We start from the raw sequence: 20,281 nt of genomic DNA, 5'->3' as shown, positions 1-20,281 counted from the left end.
CAGTCAAGTGCATAATATTCACCAGCCATGTTACTAAATGATCTCTTCTCCATTAAAGACTCAACGAATACATGAGAAGTAGGTGCACTCCTTGGGTGTGATCACTTGGAAAGCTTGCAGTTTTTTCTTCAGGTGAATAAAGCCTTAAGGATTTGCATTGTTTCTTTTTTTTATTAATTAAATTTATTTTGTTGCCCCATTCTCAATTATGGCATGAACAGTATAAGGCCTCATGCTAAGACAACATATTTCCAAAAAGATGCATGAAAATGTATATTTGTAAGGGGCTTCTCAGGCAAGCTTTGCATGGTATGCAAAGTTAAATGTTCTGTGTGTGATATGATGCACGTCTATTCTCACCCATCAAATTTTCATCATGTACATTAGAGAGAAGCCTCATCCTACCTCCACTGTCACGACCACCTTTCCAAGAAGTGAAGGCCATTATAAGAGCTGCTGTTTTTTGATCTTTGTGTGCAGTATATGCAAACAGGTGAGTCCGCTGTTGCCAGATTACTGTCTTCATCTAGGGGCATGCATTACCAAGACAACTAGGCTAACATCTGGGCTTTCCTTACCCTAAAAGAGTGGCCATAAACACCCCAGAGCAGTATCTGCTTGTTGTATAATCTCTACTGAAAACAAATATATCCTTAGGGACAAATCCTTGGGCCAACTGTTCCGGTAGATAACAAAAGCCCTTAAGCATAGAAAGCCTTGTTTTTTCATTCATATTTTCTGCTGCTTTACTAACTTTAAATTCTCTTTGTTTTCTGTCAATTTACACATGGCATTTTTTGATATTTAGGAGAAACTATAATTTCACTCTTGGTGATCTCTCTTTCTGTAGTATAATGGCGGGCCTCTGACTTCTAGTGTGCACCTTCTTGGCCAATGATATTTTGAAGGACTCTTCAGTGAGTTTATTTGTTCTTTCCTTGCTTCAGGGAGAAATCTACCATGGACTTCTTTGTGCCTAGAGAGAGAGATTCATCAAGAGAAATCAGAAGTCTGTAGTTACAAGGATAAAACTGGAATTTAAAAAGTAACGCAGTGCTGAAGGATGATTAAAATGTGATTCCAGGTAACACATTATTTATGCATGTTGGAGTACCTTCTCTTGTGTATCTGAGTACTGCAGAAAATTAGTTAAGTGTCCCTGGTAAACACTGTTGCTGAAGTGGTAATGCAGTAATACTGTGTGTTGGTGCAGCCTCACCTTGAGCGCTGTGTGCGATTTTGGGCACCACAACGTAAGAAAGAAATAAAATTATTAGAGAGCACCCAAAGGATGACTAGAAAGATGGTGAAGATTCTTGAGTAAAAAGCAGGTGGAGTGGCTGAGATCCCTGGGTTTTTCCAGCCCAGAGCAGAAGAACTGAGGGGAGGCCTCACTGTGGCTGCTGCTCCTCACAGGGAGTGGACGGGCAGTGCTGAGCTCTGCTCTCTGTAACAGCGACAGGGCCTGAGGGAATGGCATGGAGCTGTGTCAGGGGAGGTAGGGTGGGTGATAGGAAAAGGTTCTTCACCAAAGGGTGGTGGGCATGGATCTGCTGCCCAGGGCTTTGGGAACGGCCCCGAGCTGCCGAGGAGTCTTTGGACAATGCTATCAGTAACATGGTTTGATTTTTGGGTGCTCGTTTGTGACCGGTACTCAATGATCTTTGTGGGTCCCTTCCAACTTGGGATGCTCTGATTCCAAATGTACTGATTATGAAGCTATACCCACATTGAACACTAGAGGGTGCTACGACTTTAACTATTGCAATTCACTCTTCAAAAATCGGTTTATTGTATCTGATAGTCTGTCACATACTCATCAGCTATTCCAGTTAGAAGCCTTTCTTTTGTATAAAAACACCACATCCATGTGGGAGAGCTTTTGAAATGTTTGAATGTAGTGTAACAAATGACTTATTTTAGTGTCCTGTGTTCTAAGGAAATGCATTGGTTCTATAAAGTGCAGTAATTTTTGAACTGCACTGTTGCTATTAGCCAACTCCATAACCATCCCTATTCGGAATATCAGGCTTGTCCTGCCTCAAAAACAAACATGATTCTGTCGGAGGCTTTCCAGGCCTGGGGAGTGGGTATCAAATCCAGCATAACCTGGAGAAATGCCCAAGTATGCCAGAGAAACACGTGACCCATTATTCATCCTAACACGGTAAAAGTGAAGAGGGTAGCACTCTTTCAGCATCTCTTTCCTCCCTGTTATCTTATGCCCATAATGGATTAGAAGCAAGTAAATACACGTGCAGAAAATAGGTCACATTTAAATGTTTTCAAACTTACTTTTGAGGTGTTTGTGTGCTTCGCTAGCTCCTAATTAATCTATTTCCAAAGAAGGTGAAGGCAGCTATTGCTATTACCTGGATTATTTCCCTGTTGTGAAAGGTAAATGTAAAACCTGTACGCTCTGACATCAAAACCATGTTATGTTGCCCCCGCATGCTTGGAAGCAGCAGAGACATTAAGGCATTTCCAGTGACTTTGGGTGGATTTAGCTCATGAGCAGTTTGTCTGGGACCACAGATAAAAATAACAGCTGGAAGTAGTTCATGCAGTCTTCCGTAGATTCCCGGCGAACATTCCCGGGGCAGAAAGTGCAGTGCATGCAGGCCATGGCAGGAGAACATCAGAAAAATAAGCCGTGTTCTGTTGTGGGTTTGGCTGTAGCTAGCGTGTAGGCATCAGATGCACGTGTTCGGATCTCGAGCTGTAGGGTCTCAGCGCGGTGCTCTTCAGGCACCCATGCTGCCTTGCAGCCTGTAAACACCTGCGGTGCTTCGCGGAGCCCGGCCCCCAGCAGGGCGGAGCGCCCCCTGCTGTCCGCCCTGCAGCAGCCCCCAACCGCCGCGCGGGCTTCCCGCCATCCGCTGCCGTCGCGCGCCTCGGCTGAGGCGGGCACGGCCGCCCGCTTCGCACGGCGCCCCGGGGCTTTGGAGATCTCCTCGTATCCCCCGTGATACTTCCCCCGTCCTCCTTGGGCGGAACCGGCCCTTCCCTCGGACCCCGCCCTGTCCTCGGCCTCCGCCAGGGGGCGCGGCGGCGGCGGCCACGGCGCTTCCCTCAGGCGGGGCCGGGCGGGGCTCCGTGGGGCTGCGGCGCGGAGCTGAGGGCTCGAGGCGCGGTACGGGGCGGCCGCGGGCCGCGCAGCGCTGAGGAGGAGCACCTACCTGTGGCATGGGAGAAGTGAGTGAGTAGCTGCTTTCCCGGCTGCTTAGCGGCGTTTCATCTGGACTTTGCTCTCTCGGTGCTGCTCGCGAGCTCCTGGTTCTCTCCCTTCCGATCTCGGCGGTGAAGGAGGCTGGAGTGCTGAGGGCTTTACGCCGCAGCATAAAGCTCTTCTGTTCCCCCATCGTCGTGATACTCAGCTCCTTCTTTTCTTCTTTCTTTCTCTTCCTTCTTTTCTTTCTCTTTTTTCTCCTCCTTTCCCCCACTCTTTTAAAATATCAGTTGGCATAACCCTTTGGGGAGCTGTTTTACCCACATATCACAGGGTCTTTCAGTCATCAGCTTGTTAAATTTGCTCTCCATGCATGCACCTAGCAAAGAAACCCCAGCTCAGCCCATGTCACCCCTGAGGTACCGCTCAGTCTCTCTGTGGCCACACATCATATGTTCCTCTTAATTGGCCATGAAAGATAGTTTATGATGTGGAGATGGAGCAGGGTGAGCTGTGGGAGGAGGATTTTGCTGTATGCTCTCATGTTCCCCTGGTTGCTAAGCAGTAGTGACCACATTTGTGGGAAGATCGAAGAAGTGCACCGTGGACAGGGAGCAACAGGAATAGATACAAAGAGCAGCAGCGTACCACATCTAGCTGCCATACTGGTGGGGAGTTCACATAGTAAATCTGAACCTGATGCATTCCTTTCCTGTAGGCACCATGTTACCTTAACTCTAAACTTTTGGCAGCCCATCTTGGGCTCCAGAGGGAGCAAGGTGGTTTTCTTTCTGTAGGAGTGACAGTGGTGCAGAAGTGCTCTGTGCTTTCCACATAAAGGGTGCTACTTCGACATCAGAGTGTATTGTTAAGAAAATGAATGTGGGATACAGCCCTTGTATTAAAGTATATGGTCAGTGAAAAGTCATGTAGGGGAAAGATTTTCCTCTGGAAAATAAGTGTCAGGACACTTCTTTCCTACATATGTATGCCTGCACATATAATGTGTCTTTTTATAGCAACGTATCTTGTTTCTGGGATGCATTAAAAACACTTTTAATTTGGAGGCAATGAAAAAAGTGAAGTTCAGTAGTGGAAGTGAAAATTGTGGGTTTTATTCCAGTGAAGCTTATTTAGAGCAAATACGTATGCATGAGAGTTAGGAAAATAAAGAAAATTAACACACTCTAATACTTTGAAGATGAGTTCATGTAATGATTTGTTTATCATCTGATATATAGCAAAACAGCACTGTTGTTGTGTGGGTTTTCATACAGAGTGAAAGCTAATTTTGATGTTGCCATTTTTATGTCGGTACTGGGTTGCAGGTGTCCTCTCACTTCTGTCTGGACTGAAGATCTTTTTGTTAGGATTGATCAGTTGCATTGTTGTTCAACAAGCTGTTGGGCACAAATAGAAAGTAATCGTCCTGTGTGTTGGGCTTCAGGTGCTCCATGGTGGTCCTGATGGGAAAGGCTGTGTCATGGTGGAGAGGCAGAGCCCAGCCATGGCACCATGTCTGGAGCCTTGGTGCAGGTGGAGGCAGACACTGGGTGTTGCCCGCTTTGCCCAGTGCCAGGCTGGCTGTCAGGCAGGCAGAGTAGCTTCAGGTCGCTGCAGCTGTTCTCTGTCTCTTTCACTTATGTATGTTAGGGATTTAAAAAGATAAATCATCTGGGCTCCTGTTTTTATTTCTTTCTTATGTACGTGTATTTTTAATAGATGGACTTAACAATTTTTTGAAGATACATACTTAAGTTTATATGAATGTCAGTTTATGAAAATGCAAGATTTGTGTGAGGCTAATGCATTCAAAGATACTTTCATATGATTCCTAAGAAACACAAAAACAAGTTTCCCATTTTGTTTTCCAAACATAATTTAGTGTTTGCAGCTGAAGTTCAGCAGAGAGGAATGGAAATTAGTGAAATGGATTATATTGATTTTTAATTACACTCACTAAAAGAAATGCAAAGTGTAGATAAATAGCATGGGATGTGAACAACTTACTGGGCTTCTTAATCGATTGTTAATTTCAGGGTTTATTTCCAGCAGTACATTATTGATATGGACATTTTCCTCTTCGGTATTTTATTTTAACACTCGTTCATTTTGTTTGAAGGAAAGAGGAGTTTTTGATGTAGTGTAGAAGAGATGGTAAATGACACTCTTTTTCATGTAAGCATTTATTAATAATACGCCGTTACTACTAAATAAGCAGAGATAGCATAGAGAACATTTTCCTCTTTATTCTAGTGCAAAGAAACATCATTTGCCTGGGCCCAATCCTTTAAGCACGTGTCCTCCTTTATTTTTTTACTGGGACATTGAGTTGGATGCCTAGTAATACAGCGTGTCCTTTGGGAGTGCATACGTGCATACAGCGCAGAACGCACAGAGTGGAGGCTGCTATAATTTAATTTTCAAAAAGATTTTTCTTTTCTGTTGAAGTAAATTGTAAGCTCGGCCCAGGACAAGACCATATTTATCAATAATAATCAGGGATGTCATGCTCCTTAGGGAGAGTTGAGTCATTCTTATTGTTGAATGTTTCAACCAGCACAACCACTTGAGCCCAGGAGTAAATTTCCATTAATTATCTGGCTTCTGTTGTTAAGGCTTTTGTCACTGTTAACTATTTTATTTCCAGCTAGGAGATAAACCCTTTCTTGCATTTCTAACTGTAGGTTACACGTTCTCGTGCAATCACAGAATTGTAGGGGTAGGAAGGGACCTCTAGAGATCATCGAGTCCAACCCCCTGAAAAGCAGGTTCCCTACACCAGGTCGCAATGTAATAAGTATCCTAAAATCTTGGGAGAATTCCACTGTAGACACTGAACAGCATTTCAGGGGTTTAAGTGAAAAGCTAAACCATCTGCAGTGCTGTTGTTGTGTTCTGGAATAAGGAAAAGAGCAACAAGAGGCTTGAAAGTATTTAGATAAGGTAGATACAGTTATTTCAGTAGAAATTCTGTCCCAATTGAACTTACTGGATGAATGAAATTTTCTTGCCTGGACTTCAGCAAGTTAAATAAGGGAAAAGCAACAAAATCTCTCGGAGTAAATGCACTTGTGTGACATATTTCTGACAAATTTTAAATGTCGGTGCCTTGTTCATCTGCACTTTTAGTTGATCCTCTTGGCTTATCATTCTGTTGTTGAGGTTATTGACCTGTTTTATTTTCCTGTTAGCCTGAAGCAGTGTCTTTCGAAGAAGATGCTTTTGGAATGTTGCCTTGAGCTTTTGGATAGAAAATTCTTATCTCAAATTTCTCAGAGACTGACCTGATGTGGAGAGGTGCAAAGCATCCCTTTGTGCCCTCACATTGATGTCTGCTTCTGGGTGTGCTGAAGGCATATTTGCTGGGAGCAACTCTTGGCATGCAGGGGCAGGATGGGTACAGGAACTGGTGCTGCTGCCCGACATCCTTTCCTGGATAAATATCCGATGCTGTTGATAATGCAGAGCAGCATGTAATTTCGGGAAGTTTTGTCTTCCCCGTGGATACTCCTTAAGAGATCGCCAAGTCTTTCTACCCGAATTCCTGGAAATGAAGCCCTCTGCATTTGATTCACCATTTGGCATTGTGTCTGAACAGCTCTGATTTACCAATGGTCTTGGTATGGAAGTGAGTACATAATAAAATTGAGTAAGTAATAAGGAAAAGAAAAAAAAAAATAGACTGAATCTTGAAACTCACTTAGATGTAATTCTAATGTGCTGGTAATTCCGTGCTGTTGGAAGTACTGATTTATGTTTTACAATGCAGTTGTAAAGTTTTTTACTGTGTGCTTTAAGTATGCCATTTGAAGTCTGGCTGTGTTCACAAATACATCTCCAAATTTCCTTCATGTATGATGCATCTCTTGGAATAATTTACTGAGTTCTTGAGAAGTGTTTTCCCTAACTGTTTTTCCTGTGAGTAAATAATTTCTGTATTAGCAGATAGGCTGTAGCAGGTTCTGTAAGACTTTATCGTCTCCTTCCTACTGCCTTTACAGGGTTTCTCTTCTTTCCATTAGCAATTCTGGAGCATCTCACCCCTCATTTTCTCATAGCTATCCCTGTGTCTCCACCGCTTCCTCCTCACGTGCTGCTGCCTGCACCCATGTTGATGCCTGCCTTCCTGAGCTAAAAAGCGTTGTGCCACTCCTGGGGTGACAGTTAGCCATGTGTGTAGAAGAAATGTTTGATATTTGATCAAATAGCAGCCAGGAAGGAGTGTTTTGTTTCTGGTACCCAAAAGCTTCGTTAGCATGTGTACACTTGGCAGTTTGGCTCTATCAAGTAGCATGCAAGCCCATTATAATAGTGAGAAATGTATCTTCTGGGATTCTGGCCAGCCAGCGAGGAAATGTTTGACTTGGAGGTCAGCCACCTAGTAGGGAGTTAGGCTTATTTGCCCTAAATCCATCTGTGGCTTCCCTGGTACTCAGTGCCCTGGAGCTATACATTTCCTTGGCCTTGAGGCCATCAAATGATGTTGTGCTCATCCTGCTCAGCTCCTGTGTCTTCATCCCACTGATAGCTGGGAGCTCTTCTTTTCAGCAAGGTATATAGTCAAGCAGGAAAACTCAAAAGAATTGAAATAAACTTAGTGATTTGGAGACATACGGTATCCTCAGAATTCTAAGTTAACAGAGGCAGAGGAAAACGCAACCTATTGTGTAGCTTCAATGTATATAAATGCTTTGCAACATTTTGTTTTGGTACTTCTCATTGGCTGCGAGCTTAACTGGATTTATTTCCTGATGTGCAGGGTATATAGAATTTATTTTTTCTTCCCTAACTTGCTAGGTGGGGTGAAGGATGGAGTCATTATCCCAGAGCTGAAATTCCCAGAGCTGGTTAGACGCTTCCTGTCTTGGTTACCTTTAAATATTTACAGGTCAGCTGAAGAAAGAGAAAGCAGAGAATGAGGCTCTGAAAACAGTCAGTGAGGTGATCTGTATTGATTAAAATCTTGTGTAGACTCGTTGCTTAGGTATGCATGGATGTGGTGGGGAAGAAGGAGCTTCATATTTAGAGTTACCTCCTCTTAAAGGGCCATGTAGGCGACTGGCTTCCTTGCCAATCCATCACAAGCTGACAGATCTTTATTTAGAGATCACAAGCTCAGTGCAGTCAGAAGGAACTGGTCCAGGTACGTGACCATTTGCTTGTTAGGAGACAGCGATTTTCATGGTTTGAACTACTTTTCTTCTCTCTATCCCAGCGAAAATAGGATTTCCTTTCTGTTATGGTACTTTTGTCTTTGCTTTTGTTAGAGCAGTGGTGATGATGACTTGTGAGATGCTGCTGATCTCTGAGTCTGTCTTGGAGAATAGTGGTTTGCTTCACCTCTGCCTGCAGCCTCCTGGATTCAGAGTTCCTGGTTAATACAAACTGCATTTCTTCTGTAGCCCATGCTTGAGATTTCAAAGGCCATAGCTGCATGAAGTAATGAACCAGTGTGCTACTTCTGCATGAACAAGTGGGTTTCTCTAGCATGTTACAATGTGGTGAGCTCATGAGAGCTGTGTTTTCTTTTCAGGAGCTTTTGTGCTTGAAATTACTGTGCAGTTTCCATTTTTTTTTCTAGGGATTTGTATGCTGATTTCCCCAAAATTTACAAACTTATATCAACTGTTATGTCTTTCAAGTGATGTATAAAAAATGTGGTGTGTAAAAAAGTGATGTATATAAAATAATGTATGTCATCAATTTTTGTTTGTAAAATGATAGCTATAGATAGCTATATATGATAGTGTAGATGTGAGCTAAAGCTTTGAGGGTGTAGATGCTTATAGTTGATACTTAATGATGTTTCAGAGATGATATTTAAAGATATTTTGTAGCAGTTTCTGTGGCATAACAAGGATAGTTTTGATAATTGTATTGAATTGAATGAAAGTGCATTTGTCTGGCGCACAAAATAACCATGATCACTTATTTTGTAATTCTTTCCTGCACTCTCCCTCTGTCTCCTGATCCTGTCTCATTGTCCTTTAACTGAAGTCACGCAGAATTCTGTCCTTCCATGCAGTGGTAATGTGCTTCATCGGTGATGACATGGGATACAGGAGTGATGTTCAGAGGTTTTGCTGTGCTAAACATATACTGCATTTGTGACAGTATACAATCACTAGCAAAGTATATGTGTTATTTTATTACTAGAACATGATAGTGCTTTCCTATTTAGGTGTAATAGTTTGGTGAGGAGTTACAAAACTGAGTGTCAGTTTTCTGCTGTGGGAAGTTCCTTTAACATTCAATAATGACTTAAGATGACTCCTTTTTCCAGAAGCTCTGTCTATAGTCAGAATAGAGTACTTAAATTAACCTGACCTTGTGCTTTTCATCCTTTTTACTGCTTTTCTACATTCATGTGAGCTTACTATGCGCTTCCTGCAGCATAAGTTTGCATATTTTTCTGGATTTCTTCAGTTGAACGTAGGGCCTAATGGGCCATTGTCTCTAAGACATAAATTACTGGCTAATAATTGTGAGATGCAGCCCTCTCACTTTTGGAGCAATGGGTCAAATGACTGTCTTGTCCTTCGTAAGTAATTTAAGAGATGTAGATGTGTTTACTGGCAAGTGAGGATTGTGTGCTTTTAAGTGTCTTCTGGAAGCAGATGAGTGTTTAATTATAAGGATTGAAAAATGTAATTGATTTTCTAAGAGTGATACTTAGCATTGTTTGGGGTTGTTTTTTATGCCTTCTAGTTTCTTCTGTAGTATGATTTTTTGGGTACTCTCCCAAAGTTGTAACATTCTATTCACACTGATTCCTTAATTATAATTTTGGAATACTGCAAATGAATTTGATACGTTTTTTTCTTAAGTTCATAGTCATGGTATTTTGCAAAGCTATAATGGAGACACATCTAAAAGATTCAAGGAAGTGAGGGGAAAGAATGCAGGCATGGACTAATAGACTATTCCTTTCTCCTGATGAGTACTTCATTAAATTATTTATTCCTACTGTATGACTGGGGAGGAAGGAACATGGAAGGTTTTGCAAATGAGTTTCTCATTCCACAGTGCTGATAAAGTACAGCAGATCTGGTGGTCTGGTCTGAAATAGCTGCTTTCTATTATTCTGGGAAAAAAAAAAAAAAAGAAAAGAAAAAGAAAAAAAAAAAAAAAGGTGGTGAATTACACTTTAAAAAAAAAATATATCAAAACCAAACAAAAATGAAACCCTATGCTCCATGTTCTGTTTGGGTTTATTTTATAATTGTACCTAATGAACGTCTTACAATTCAGTTATAATTACATTGTGGTTGTGCAATATAGTGGCTGCTTTCTGCCAGTTTTCAGCAAATGCATAGAAACTGTTCATTTAAAACCGTTTCCTTGCTTTGGGTTGTAGCACACAGTCATCTGCCATGAGTTACGGCTGACCTCATCAGATTTTTACTTTATTTTCCCATTGATGAACAGTGTGACCTGGTTAGTCTTACTTTTCTTTTGGTGGTTCACGTTGCCAAATTCTGGCTTTCACCAGTTTATCTAAAATCTTTTATGAACAAATGATTCTTAGAATGATGCTAAGTGCCCAAGTGTGCTTCTTTAAGAAGGGTTGTGAGCCTCTGGGTTCAAGACAGGGAAAATAGGTGATGCCAAGCAAGTAGGTTCTGTGATTTCTGACTAAGTATGATTGACAGACACTTAATCTGTAGCTTTTCTCTTCCAGCAAATGGCACACTCTGATAATGCAGCGTAAACTACGTGAATTTTTTTATATGCATCTAATGCAATGATTGCAAATATTCTTTTCAGAAATTATCAAGTTTCGGGTCAGTAAAACAACCAACTTTTTCTCCTTAGTTTACAGTCGTTTAATTATGGGGTGAGGCACGTTTGGGAAAATAGGGATATTTTCATGGGAATATGAAGATGGGGAAAAAAATAAAATTATTTTGTCCATGAGCAGAAGAGTGAATTATGCAGTAGCACTGCATTTATCATTGCCTGCAGCTTTTGATGAAAGAGCTGATAGAAATAATCCTTTTATCATTATCCATCAGGAGTCTTTTATAGTTGATTGGTGAAAGTTTTGTTTCTCATTGCCCACAGAAGGAACATCCTTTAACTTAGACTTTGAGCCATATAAATTGGTTGCAAAATAGAGTACCCTGGTTTGCTGATAGAAGTTAATGCTTCTTTAATAACCGTAAGTATTTCAGTATTTATCAACCTCTCAGGGCAGGATATGTCTTATTACTGCCTCTAATTCATATGTCAGTTGGCAGTTGATACCAGTCATTGCATCCTTGGCTTTAAAACTCTTGATTTAAATGTGAAGAACAAAATATTTTTAGTGACAGACAAATAACTGTAAAATTAAATAACCAGATTACTTCCTTAGGTTTGCATTTCCTATTTCATCCAACAGATTCTGTTGTTTCATTTTAGACAATACTGCCATATCTATTCGCGTGTTCATCCTCTCTCCAGCAGGCTCTGGGGTACCATAACTTTGGGGTTTTGTTTTAAATTAACTTAAGCTTGTTTTGTGTTGACCATAATTGTTGCTTATATACGGACTGGAAGAGAGGAATAGTTTTTCAAAAGGAAGTAAATAAGAAAAGTAAATTAAAGGGAGGTGGTTGAATCGCCATCCCTGGATGTGTTTAAGAGCCGTTTGGATGTGGTACTCAGGGATATGATTTAGCAGAGGTTTAGCAGATGGGGGTACTGGTTAGGCTGCGGTTGGACTTGATGATCTTCAAGGTCTTTTCCAACCTGGGTAATTCTATGATTCTATGATTCTTTCCAAACCAAAACATGAGGCAAGTTTCCAGCTTCAGAGCCTCCAGTTGTATAGGATTTGTATGGTTTTCTGTAATGGAGGAAGGTTTGCTGTTATTTACCTGCCAAATGGATGCACTTTCAGATAAACTTCAATGTCAATCTGTCCAACACTAAAAAGTCAGGTTAAATAGAAAGTCAAGTGGGACAGGGGGTTGGGGGAGGACAAATCCTTCAGAAAATTCAAGCTCTGGAATCTTGGTCTCTCCTCTGCAGTTTCTCATCATGGTACTAAGTGGTCTAGCTTGCTTTTTTTCATTCCTTCTCATGCTGTTCCGTTCACTGGGATGTATACAGTGAACTTTGCCAATGTGTTTGATAGCCTAAATATCTGAATAAATACCGCATCACAGTACTGCATTTTAGGTTGTTTAATTGCATAATTGGCATTGAACCCTCATCTCAATTTTACCTGCTTAATCTGCTTCAGAAGGTTTTTAATGGATGTCATGAGTAAATATTTTTTTTCTGATGCTAACAAATGTTCAGTAATACACTGGAGGTGCTAAATTCTTTATTAATACAAAGATCTTTCCATACATCTCTGCTATAATGTATGTTAGTGCAGTTCTCCTTTTTCAAGGTTTTTGCACAAGGTTGTATAAGCATTGGTTAGAACAGATTTGTGAATTTTGTCTCTATCATTTCAATCCAAGCCAGGTTTTACCGATCACCTCCACCATGTATTGATTTTCAGAACAGCAGCTGAGGCTCTAGAAAATTAGACAGGCACAAAAAGTAGACTCAGATTACACTAATGAGCCCATTAAGGGAGGGACAGGGAGCCTGTCTGGCCAGAATGAAGAACTGAAATGTCTGGTTGTACTGCTTGCTGTATTTCTTTTGCAGTCTATAGCCAGTTCTTACCACTTATACTGGGGGGTGGGAGGGGGGGTTGATGAAAAGGAGGGAGCTTACAGGTTTCTGAGTGTAAGCCATGGTAAGGAGGTTAAACTCATTTTGAGCTGGAGTGTAGGCTGTCTCGCTTCCAAAGGGGCCTCTCAGCCAAGTTTTGTTCTGATTTATCTAAAGGTGTTTTGCATAAACGATTATGAGCACACTACCAGGGATTTATCAGAAACAGGCATATCTTTTTGTTTATCTGCAACTGAAATTGTCTTCTACTTCAAACAACTCATTTTCATGCAGTTGGTAATAACTCATAGAAATACATGCTGCATTGCTGAAACCCTCATGGGTGGTGTTGATGCAGTCATTCTGTGGGATCTCAACACATCAGTTTTAATCTTGTAGAAGTAAGGTATTCAGGATCATTTTATTTTTAATTTGGTTTAAATCAGGAAAGTTATTGGAATTGTGATACTGAAAGTTTGAGTGACGTAATGGTCTGAAGTCTAATATATAGGAAGTGCTATGCCTTTATGCTCTGGAACGAATCACTTAGAGGTGTCTGCACTGCTTGAGCATTGTGTACAAGGTCTGAGTCATTTCTGTGGAATATTCTGATATATGTAGCTTGGCATTTGGGTTTCTGTTGCTTTGTTTGCAAGACCTAAGCTAACAAAAAATCCTCCATATGTGGATGCACACACTTCCTCTGTTGTGCGTAGAGTTTATGTATTCTGAAATGCATGCATGTAATTTATTTATTACCATCTGAACAAAATTGTGTAGTTGTTCTCATCTGTTGTTGAGGCAGTCTTAATTAGAAAGTATATGAACTTTGACAGGATATGTTTTAATGATCAGCAATGGGTTCACTCTGGAAAATCCAGCTTCTAGCTATGAAAAGTTGAAAGAAACATTACCTTCTGTTTTTCCTCCCAGCCCTAAATGCTTTAACTTGCATTTGGATGTGAGGGTTCCCCCAGGCACTGAACAGAATCATAGAATCATAGAATCATATGATCAGAAGGCTCAGCCTTCTATAATTCTTCCAAATAGCACCTTTAATGGAATATGTAATTTATCTGTGGCATTTGACTTCTGTTCAACATGTTTGCCTCTTTTTGTGTGATGTGTTTTTATCAGATGATGGGTAAGAACAACCAACAGCAAGTTTAGATTGTCTTCCAGGATCACAGGCAGCGTGTTGTAGATGTTTGTACCAGGATAGTAGATTTTAGCAATGTGAGGAGCATGTGTCTTTTATAAACAAATGCAGGAAAAGACCTCTTGTTTATTCAACTGTGTGGACCCCAATAGCCTTGCATTGATTAATGGAAAAAGATTTGGTTATAAAAAGAGAAAGCCATGAGCATACTTTTTATAACAAGGGAACAAATAAGAGTTGACAAACAAAATAGGCTTTCTTTGTTGTAGTAGTCTTGCCATACATTAGTTAAGTCAATGTATTATAAATATTAACTCCAGATGCCCTTTTGTTTCAGGAGTCAATGCAGATAGTTGAGGTAAGTTCATTTGCTTTCATTCTTTGCAGCATGTTTGCACTGTGACCTAACTTCTTTTAAGTCTGCCTTTTGCTGAGTTCTTCTCTCTCAGGGTAGACTCTTTCAGAAGTTCAAATCATCTAAATTCTCAGGTGCAATGTGTGTTAGTTTAGAAAGATAATTAAATGTTTGCTTGTTTGCATATAGGTACAAAATTCCAAGTGTTGAAGGCAAAAAAAAAAAATCTAGTTTTCTATGTCTGAAAGAAAGCAAAATGTGAGTAACTTTGAGAAAAGGCTATTTTAGGGGACATCATATCCTTCAGTGGAAAGCCATACATGATGATAAGTTTTGATGTTTCGTGTATCATTGCTTTTTGCTACAAGACCAGAAAATTCGTAACTGTACAAACGTATAGAAATTTCTATATGCTAGAAGAATTGTGCATTCCTTTTCTCAAAGCTATTTAAGATAATGCAGTTGTAGTTGTTTATTGATACGACTCACTAGAATCAAAGCTCTTAGTGAAGTGGAGATCTCAGAACTTTCCCGGTTTTACTAACAATTTAATGAAAGACTGACCAATGCCAGCATGGTTCTGATGTTCATCTCATTTCCATACAGTTTTGGGGAGAGCCTCTGACTTACAGCCCTGAGTTTTGGGAGATTTCAACTTTGTCCTATAAAGCAGTCCTAGAGATAGGGCTAGTAGAGTAGCTCTGGTTTTTTCTTTGGTTTTCTTTTTACAAAATAAAAGTGCCAAAACATTTCTGACATCATTAGAGTTTGCACAAAGATTTTAAGTGTGTCTTGGATTGTGTACTCAACGTGAATATGCTGAATGCAGTTATGCAAGACTTCTAGAAAGAATATAAACAGTAAGCTAAATGGAATGAATCTTGTCAGTGTCCATTTTATTTTGCAGAAATGTTTGCATTTTTTACATGCAAAAAACATCTTTATTGAACTCATCCTTCTACTGACCTTTCACAAAAATCAGGTCCTTGTTTTATGTGTAACTGTAATGCAGAGCAAATTCACTTCTTGTAAATGTTGAGGTCCTTCCATTAATTCAGAAGAGTAATGGTACTTGTTCTTTCTGACTATGTAACTTCTAACTATCTCTTATATTTACTTGTTTGCTCTTAGTAGCAAAGAATATTTAGGAGACCATAACCATTTTAAACATAACTGAGGTGGTGGTTTTTGTTTTTTGTTTGTGCTTGTTGTTGTTGTTTGTTTTCAATCTCTTTCAGATATTCATGGAAGTTGTGAGTGGCTTCCGATAAAACTAATTTAACATTAGTCGCATAACATAATGTGGTATACCATTAATGCTTATTCTGTTGTGCTAGAAAGCAGAGCAGTTGAGCACCTTCCCATAAATGGTCCATTATGCAAGGAGCACCTCCATAATTAGGTTTTGCTATTATGTTAAAAGTTTCAATTCTCATATCTGCTATATCAAATAAGAATTCCTGCTTTAAGAACTTGATTATGAGTGTTTAGTTGGTTGTAAAATAGCGTTAGATATTAAATGAGTGTGTGAACTTGAAAGAAGCATTTTTCCAATGTTCAGTAGAGTAGTTTGTGGATTTCTTTGTACACATATGTGAATGTAAGCTCTCATTCTGTGGACGTGAGTCCTACTAAGGACCTCACAGATTTTTGGTTAACGATAAAGCTCCTGTTTTACCTACCTCTTCGTCTCTCTTATGAGTTGATTCTTTGATCTTCTAACTCTTCAAGCAGGATGCTTCATTGACATCACTTGCTTTGCGAGAAAGACTATTTTTTCAACTTTTATATACTGATGGGTTGCATAGCTCATGTGTACCAGAGCAATGGGGAGCAGAACAGCATGATGCAGAGTTCTGTGAGCAGAAGAACAGGTGATGATGTCATGACTGTGACCTGTATGGATTTTGTAAATGTCTGGATTTCGTATGGGCAGAACATTTGAAAGTAATTTACCTACTGTGGTAATTCTACACATGTCCCTTTCAGGCTATGTGCATTTCTTTTTCTGCTGGCATTCGTTTAACGAACATGGAATAGGGTGCAGAGAGTTTCTGAAAATTTAATCTCCGAGTATTGTACTTCCTAATTTTCTGAACACATTCTTTATTGACTTCTTGGAATCACTTTCAGCAAATCTGATGCAAGAGAAATCTTAACTATGAAAAGCCACTTGCAGTCCTGTCGCTGCCATTTGCCCACCATGTACATTTTGAGTACTTGATCTGTAAGTTAGATCAGACTAAGTACTTCTGAAAACCTTCCTTTCTATTGGAGGTTTTCCTGTTTTGAACATGTTTTTATTTCTTCCTTTAAATTTGAATGCCTTAAAGCAACCAGATTTTCTTTTAAACGTTCTGCTAAATCAGCCTTTTTCATCTGAAACTTTCCTGTACAAGAAGAAAAGTCATTTTTCGCTGTTCTAAGTAATATCTGTTAAATCCTACATGTTGTTGCACTAAATGATTTCTGGCTTAAATACTTTCTGGGTTACAATCAGGGGAATCTGGCAGTGTATTCTGAAGAGATGTAATAGCTATTTAGAAACTGAGCATTATTGAATGAAAAGTGCTGAGTGTGAAGAACGTAAATGAATCTTGCATAGTGGTTGCTTCTCCTTCCTACTCTCTTTCAGCTGATGAACATAGGAAACTAAACAGTGAGCAAGCACCAGGATTATCTAAAAATAAATATAGAAGGATATTGCTTCATAGCTCCATCTCCAAGCAGCTACTCTGTAATTATACAGTATCCATGGAGATATTGAATTTATCGATTTATCTTTAAAGCATCAAAACAAGGAGTAAGATGCATATTCATTAACATCCACAGATAGAAGTTGCATTTAAAAGCTTTGACAGTTGTCTTTATTGAGAATTTAAACAGAAAATTGATTAAAAATTATGAAGTTCATAGTGTAAATTTAATCTTGATGTCTTTGTTCTCATAAAAGAAAAGTATTTGGGGGCAAAGGTCACTCAGCACTCTTTGTGTGGTTTCCAATGCAAAGCCCTGATAAAGTCTCATTATTCATGTTTATGGTATAGTGATAATTCATCAATACACCAGCAAGCTGAAGAGATCTGAAGATAAAAAGAACAAAACATGATAATTAAATTTTGCAAGATAGAACATCAGGATTTGCAAAAGTGGATCTGTCTTAGAAAGTAGCACAGGCACGAAAGCTGTAAAAAGTCTGTATTTTGGGGAAAAAAATATAGAAGTCATGCATGCGAGCGACAAGAACATTATAGCTGTTAGAATAAAAATGTTATAGTTGTTAGAATAAAAATGTGTGCATGCTATGTTTTTGACAGAGCGAGTAATGTTTTTCAGTTTTATATTGCTAATAATAAACACTTTCAGTTTTGCATTTGCTGTGTGTTGGCTCTGTTGAAAGTTTACTCTTTGATACGTCAGTGACTGGAATTCTTGTCTGTTGAGGACTCAGTTTCCTGGATCTGTGCTTGAATGCTTTCAGAAATGAAGGAAAGAGGCCAGTCAGCTTCTCTTAAGTAGTTGCAGATTCCAAAAACACAGAAAGTAACATTATTTGCCATTTTAGCATTTTTCACTCTTGCAATATTAATATTTTTCGGATATTTTCTAATTGTTACTATAGATTTACACATTGAACTGGGAATTCTTGAATTGAAAACAGCTAGTTTGGAATCACTTTGGGAAAAATACAGAGGCCCAGTGAGTTGTGTGTAAGAAATTGTATTGCTAGAACTTCCCAGAAGTTCAGTCTGTCCTCAGAAGGTGTTTGATTACAGAATCTTTGAGATTAATTTCACAAACAAACTACAGGGAAAGAAACAACTTGTAAATGAAGGGCATGGCAAATTGTTTTGTCTAACACAAGTTGTCCAAGTTTGTCTTATTTTAGTGTCACAATCTGCTAGAAGAACAAGGGATGAAATGTGGTAAGAGGTTTAATTTATTCAGGCTGAGAAGTATCAATAATTCAGAAATGTTTCAGTTCTTGATGCTTAGGATCATAAATGGATGAACAGTGTATGTACTATTAGTGTCTGCACAGGAAATTCTTTGAGAAGGAAGGATACTAGATTTTTAATTGCTGATTAGAGCTGATGCTTTCTAGATTAAACCATCTTCCTAATAAATTTCTGGGTTTGTTCTATAGCCAGCTTCTTGCTTTGAATAGATTTAGTTTTTTGAGCAACTGTAACAGCCTTGACTCTGCATTGTGGTGTACAAAAGTATAGTACTTAATATTCTAAGTTATAATTTATACAGTTGACCAACCTGAAAAAAACCCACATTCTTTCATATACACAGATGCACCAAACAAAGGGCATAACAAAGAGCATGTATGTAGGTTTGCTGATGACTCATCAAGTTTGATAATTTGCCAAATTGAATTTCAGTGTACATCATCACCAGGCTATCATGGTAGCAGCTTCTTATTTTTAATTCATTTTCTTTTTTTTTTTCCTTAATTTACTTATGAGATTGATGTGGTTCTTAAGACTTAGTAATTTAGCCAGCCTTCTTTAGTATGCTGGGGTTTCTTTTTTGTTTTTTTTTTTGGTGTTTTTTTTTTTTTAAATATATAATTTGAGTAGCACCGTGATATGTATCATAGTACTAAACAGTAAGATTTAGAGAACCAAGCTTTTTTTAAATCTGTATGTTGGAACTCATAATTGTTTTCTTCAGTGCTGCATGTTAAAGAACGTGTTTCTTAGCTTTTCATAATGGGGTGTGGTTCAGCTTTCGTGTTGAGGCTAGGGAAATGGAGAATATTTTTTTCCTTTTTTTAAGATATTTGTATTAACCTGAGATGACAAATAAACTGCATGCAAATGTGATGATACCTTCTCCTTTTGTACTTTTCTTTATATCCAAAACTTCACCTATTTGCTGTGTTGTTCCTTTACAAACACTAAGGTAGCTGATTTCCTTGTATAGTGCTTTAGGAATAGAAAAGTGGCAGGTAACAATTATGCCTGAAAACTTTTGATCACTTTTGCTGTTTCGTTCTCTTATTTTCTTTTCGTTTCTTTTTCTCTCATGTTCTACTAGGATCTTCTTGCACAAGAGCCTAAAAGTATTTAAAGTTTACAGAATGAGAAGATGGCACAGGCAATGCTGGTACCACCAGGATCTGACTGCTTCTTCCGTTTCACCAAAGAGTCTCTTGCTGCTATTGAAAAACGAATTGCTGATGAAAAGTCAAATCGTGATAAAAATGAGCATAAAGATGAGGGTGGTCATGAAGAAGTTCAGCCAACGCCAAATAATGACTTGGAGGCAGGAAAGACACTGCCATTTATTTATGGTGATATTCCTCCAGACATGGTATCTGAGCCCCTGGAGGACTTGGATCCATATTATATCAATAAAAAGGTAAGCATTTATTAATATTCTAATTAGAATGCACCTATTGAACTACAAAATGGTAAATGCTGTTTTTTGGAGGTAGTTAGGAGTCCTACTGAAAGCACTGTTTGTAGGTCGGTTGGTTGTTTTTTGAAAAGAACTTCACTTTTATTGTCTGATTTTTTCCTTATGATGTTTTGGGCTACTGGGTTTATGAATACAACTAGGTGTATTTTAATCTCTTGAAATCTGATGCAGTGCTGAAGCATCTGAAAACTACTTCTCTGTCTGGCTATTCTGTTCCTGGGGATTCAAAGAAATCTGTTCAGTACTGAGAAACAGCTGAGGAGAATAATTTATATTCTTGTATAAAGCAACTCAGTTAAAGCAATATTTTTCTAGTACAGAAAACAGGAAGTTTCAGTGTTAAACCTGCTTATTAGCAGATATTTGCCTTTTGGGAGAATAGTAATAAAATATGGGTCAACTTAAGTTTCCATTAGAGGGCAGTTTGATTGTTTTCTCGTCCAAATCAAAAATGGTTGAGTTAATGGTACTAGTAATAACTGCAGACAAAATAGGCAGTAAAGCCTTT

General features: G+C 39.0%; 1 protein-coding gene across 1 annotated transcript in view; it reads left to right on the top strand.

The window, feature by feature from the left end:
• Nucleotides 1–411: 411 nt before the first annotated feature.
• The window catches only part of LOC140254695 (sodium channel protein type 2 subunit alpha-like), a 54,872-nt gene continuing 35,002 nt past the window's right edge, over nucleotides 412–20,281 (top strand). Inside the window, exons 1-3 of the mRNA XM_072341560.1 lie at nucleotides 412–493; nucleotides 948–1,084; nucleotides 19,390–19,713. Coding sequence (XP_072197661.1) covers nucleotides 19,441–19,713 — 273 coding nt within the window. The 5' untranslated portion in view covers nucleotides 412–493; nucleotides 948–1,084; nucleotides 19,390–19,440. The remainder of the gene's footprint in view (nucleotides 494–947; nucleotides 1,085–19,389; nucleotides 19,714–20,281) is intronic.

Source organism: Excalfactoria chinensis, chromosome 7, assembly GCF_039878825.1.
Source record: "Excalfactoria chinensis isolate bCotChi1 chromosome 7, bCotChi1.hap2, whole genome shotgun sequence".
Lineage (NCBI taxonomy): Eukaryota > Metazoa > Chordata > Aves > Galliformes > Phasianidae > Excalfactoria > Excalfactoria chinensis.
Note: the sequence above shows the minus strand (reverse complement) of the source record. Positions and strands in the feature narration are given on the sequence as shown.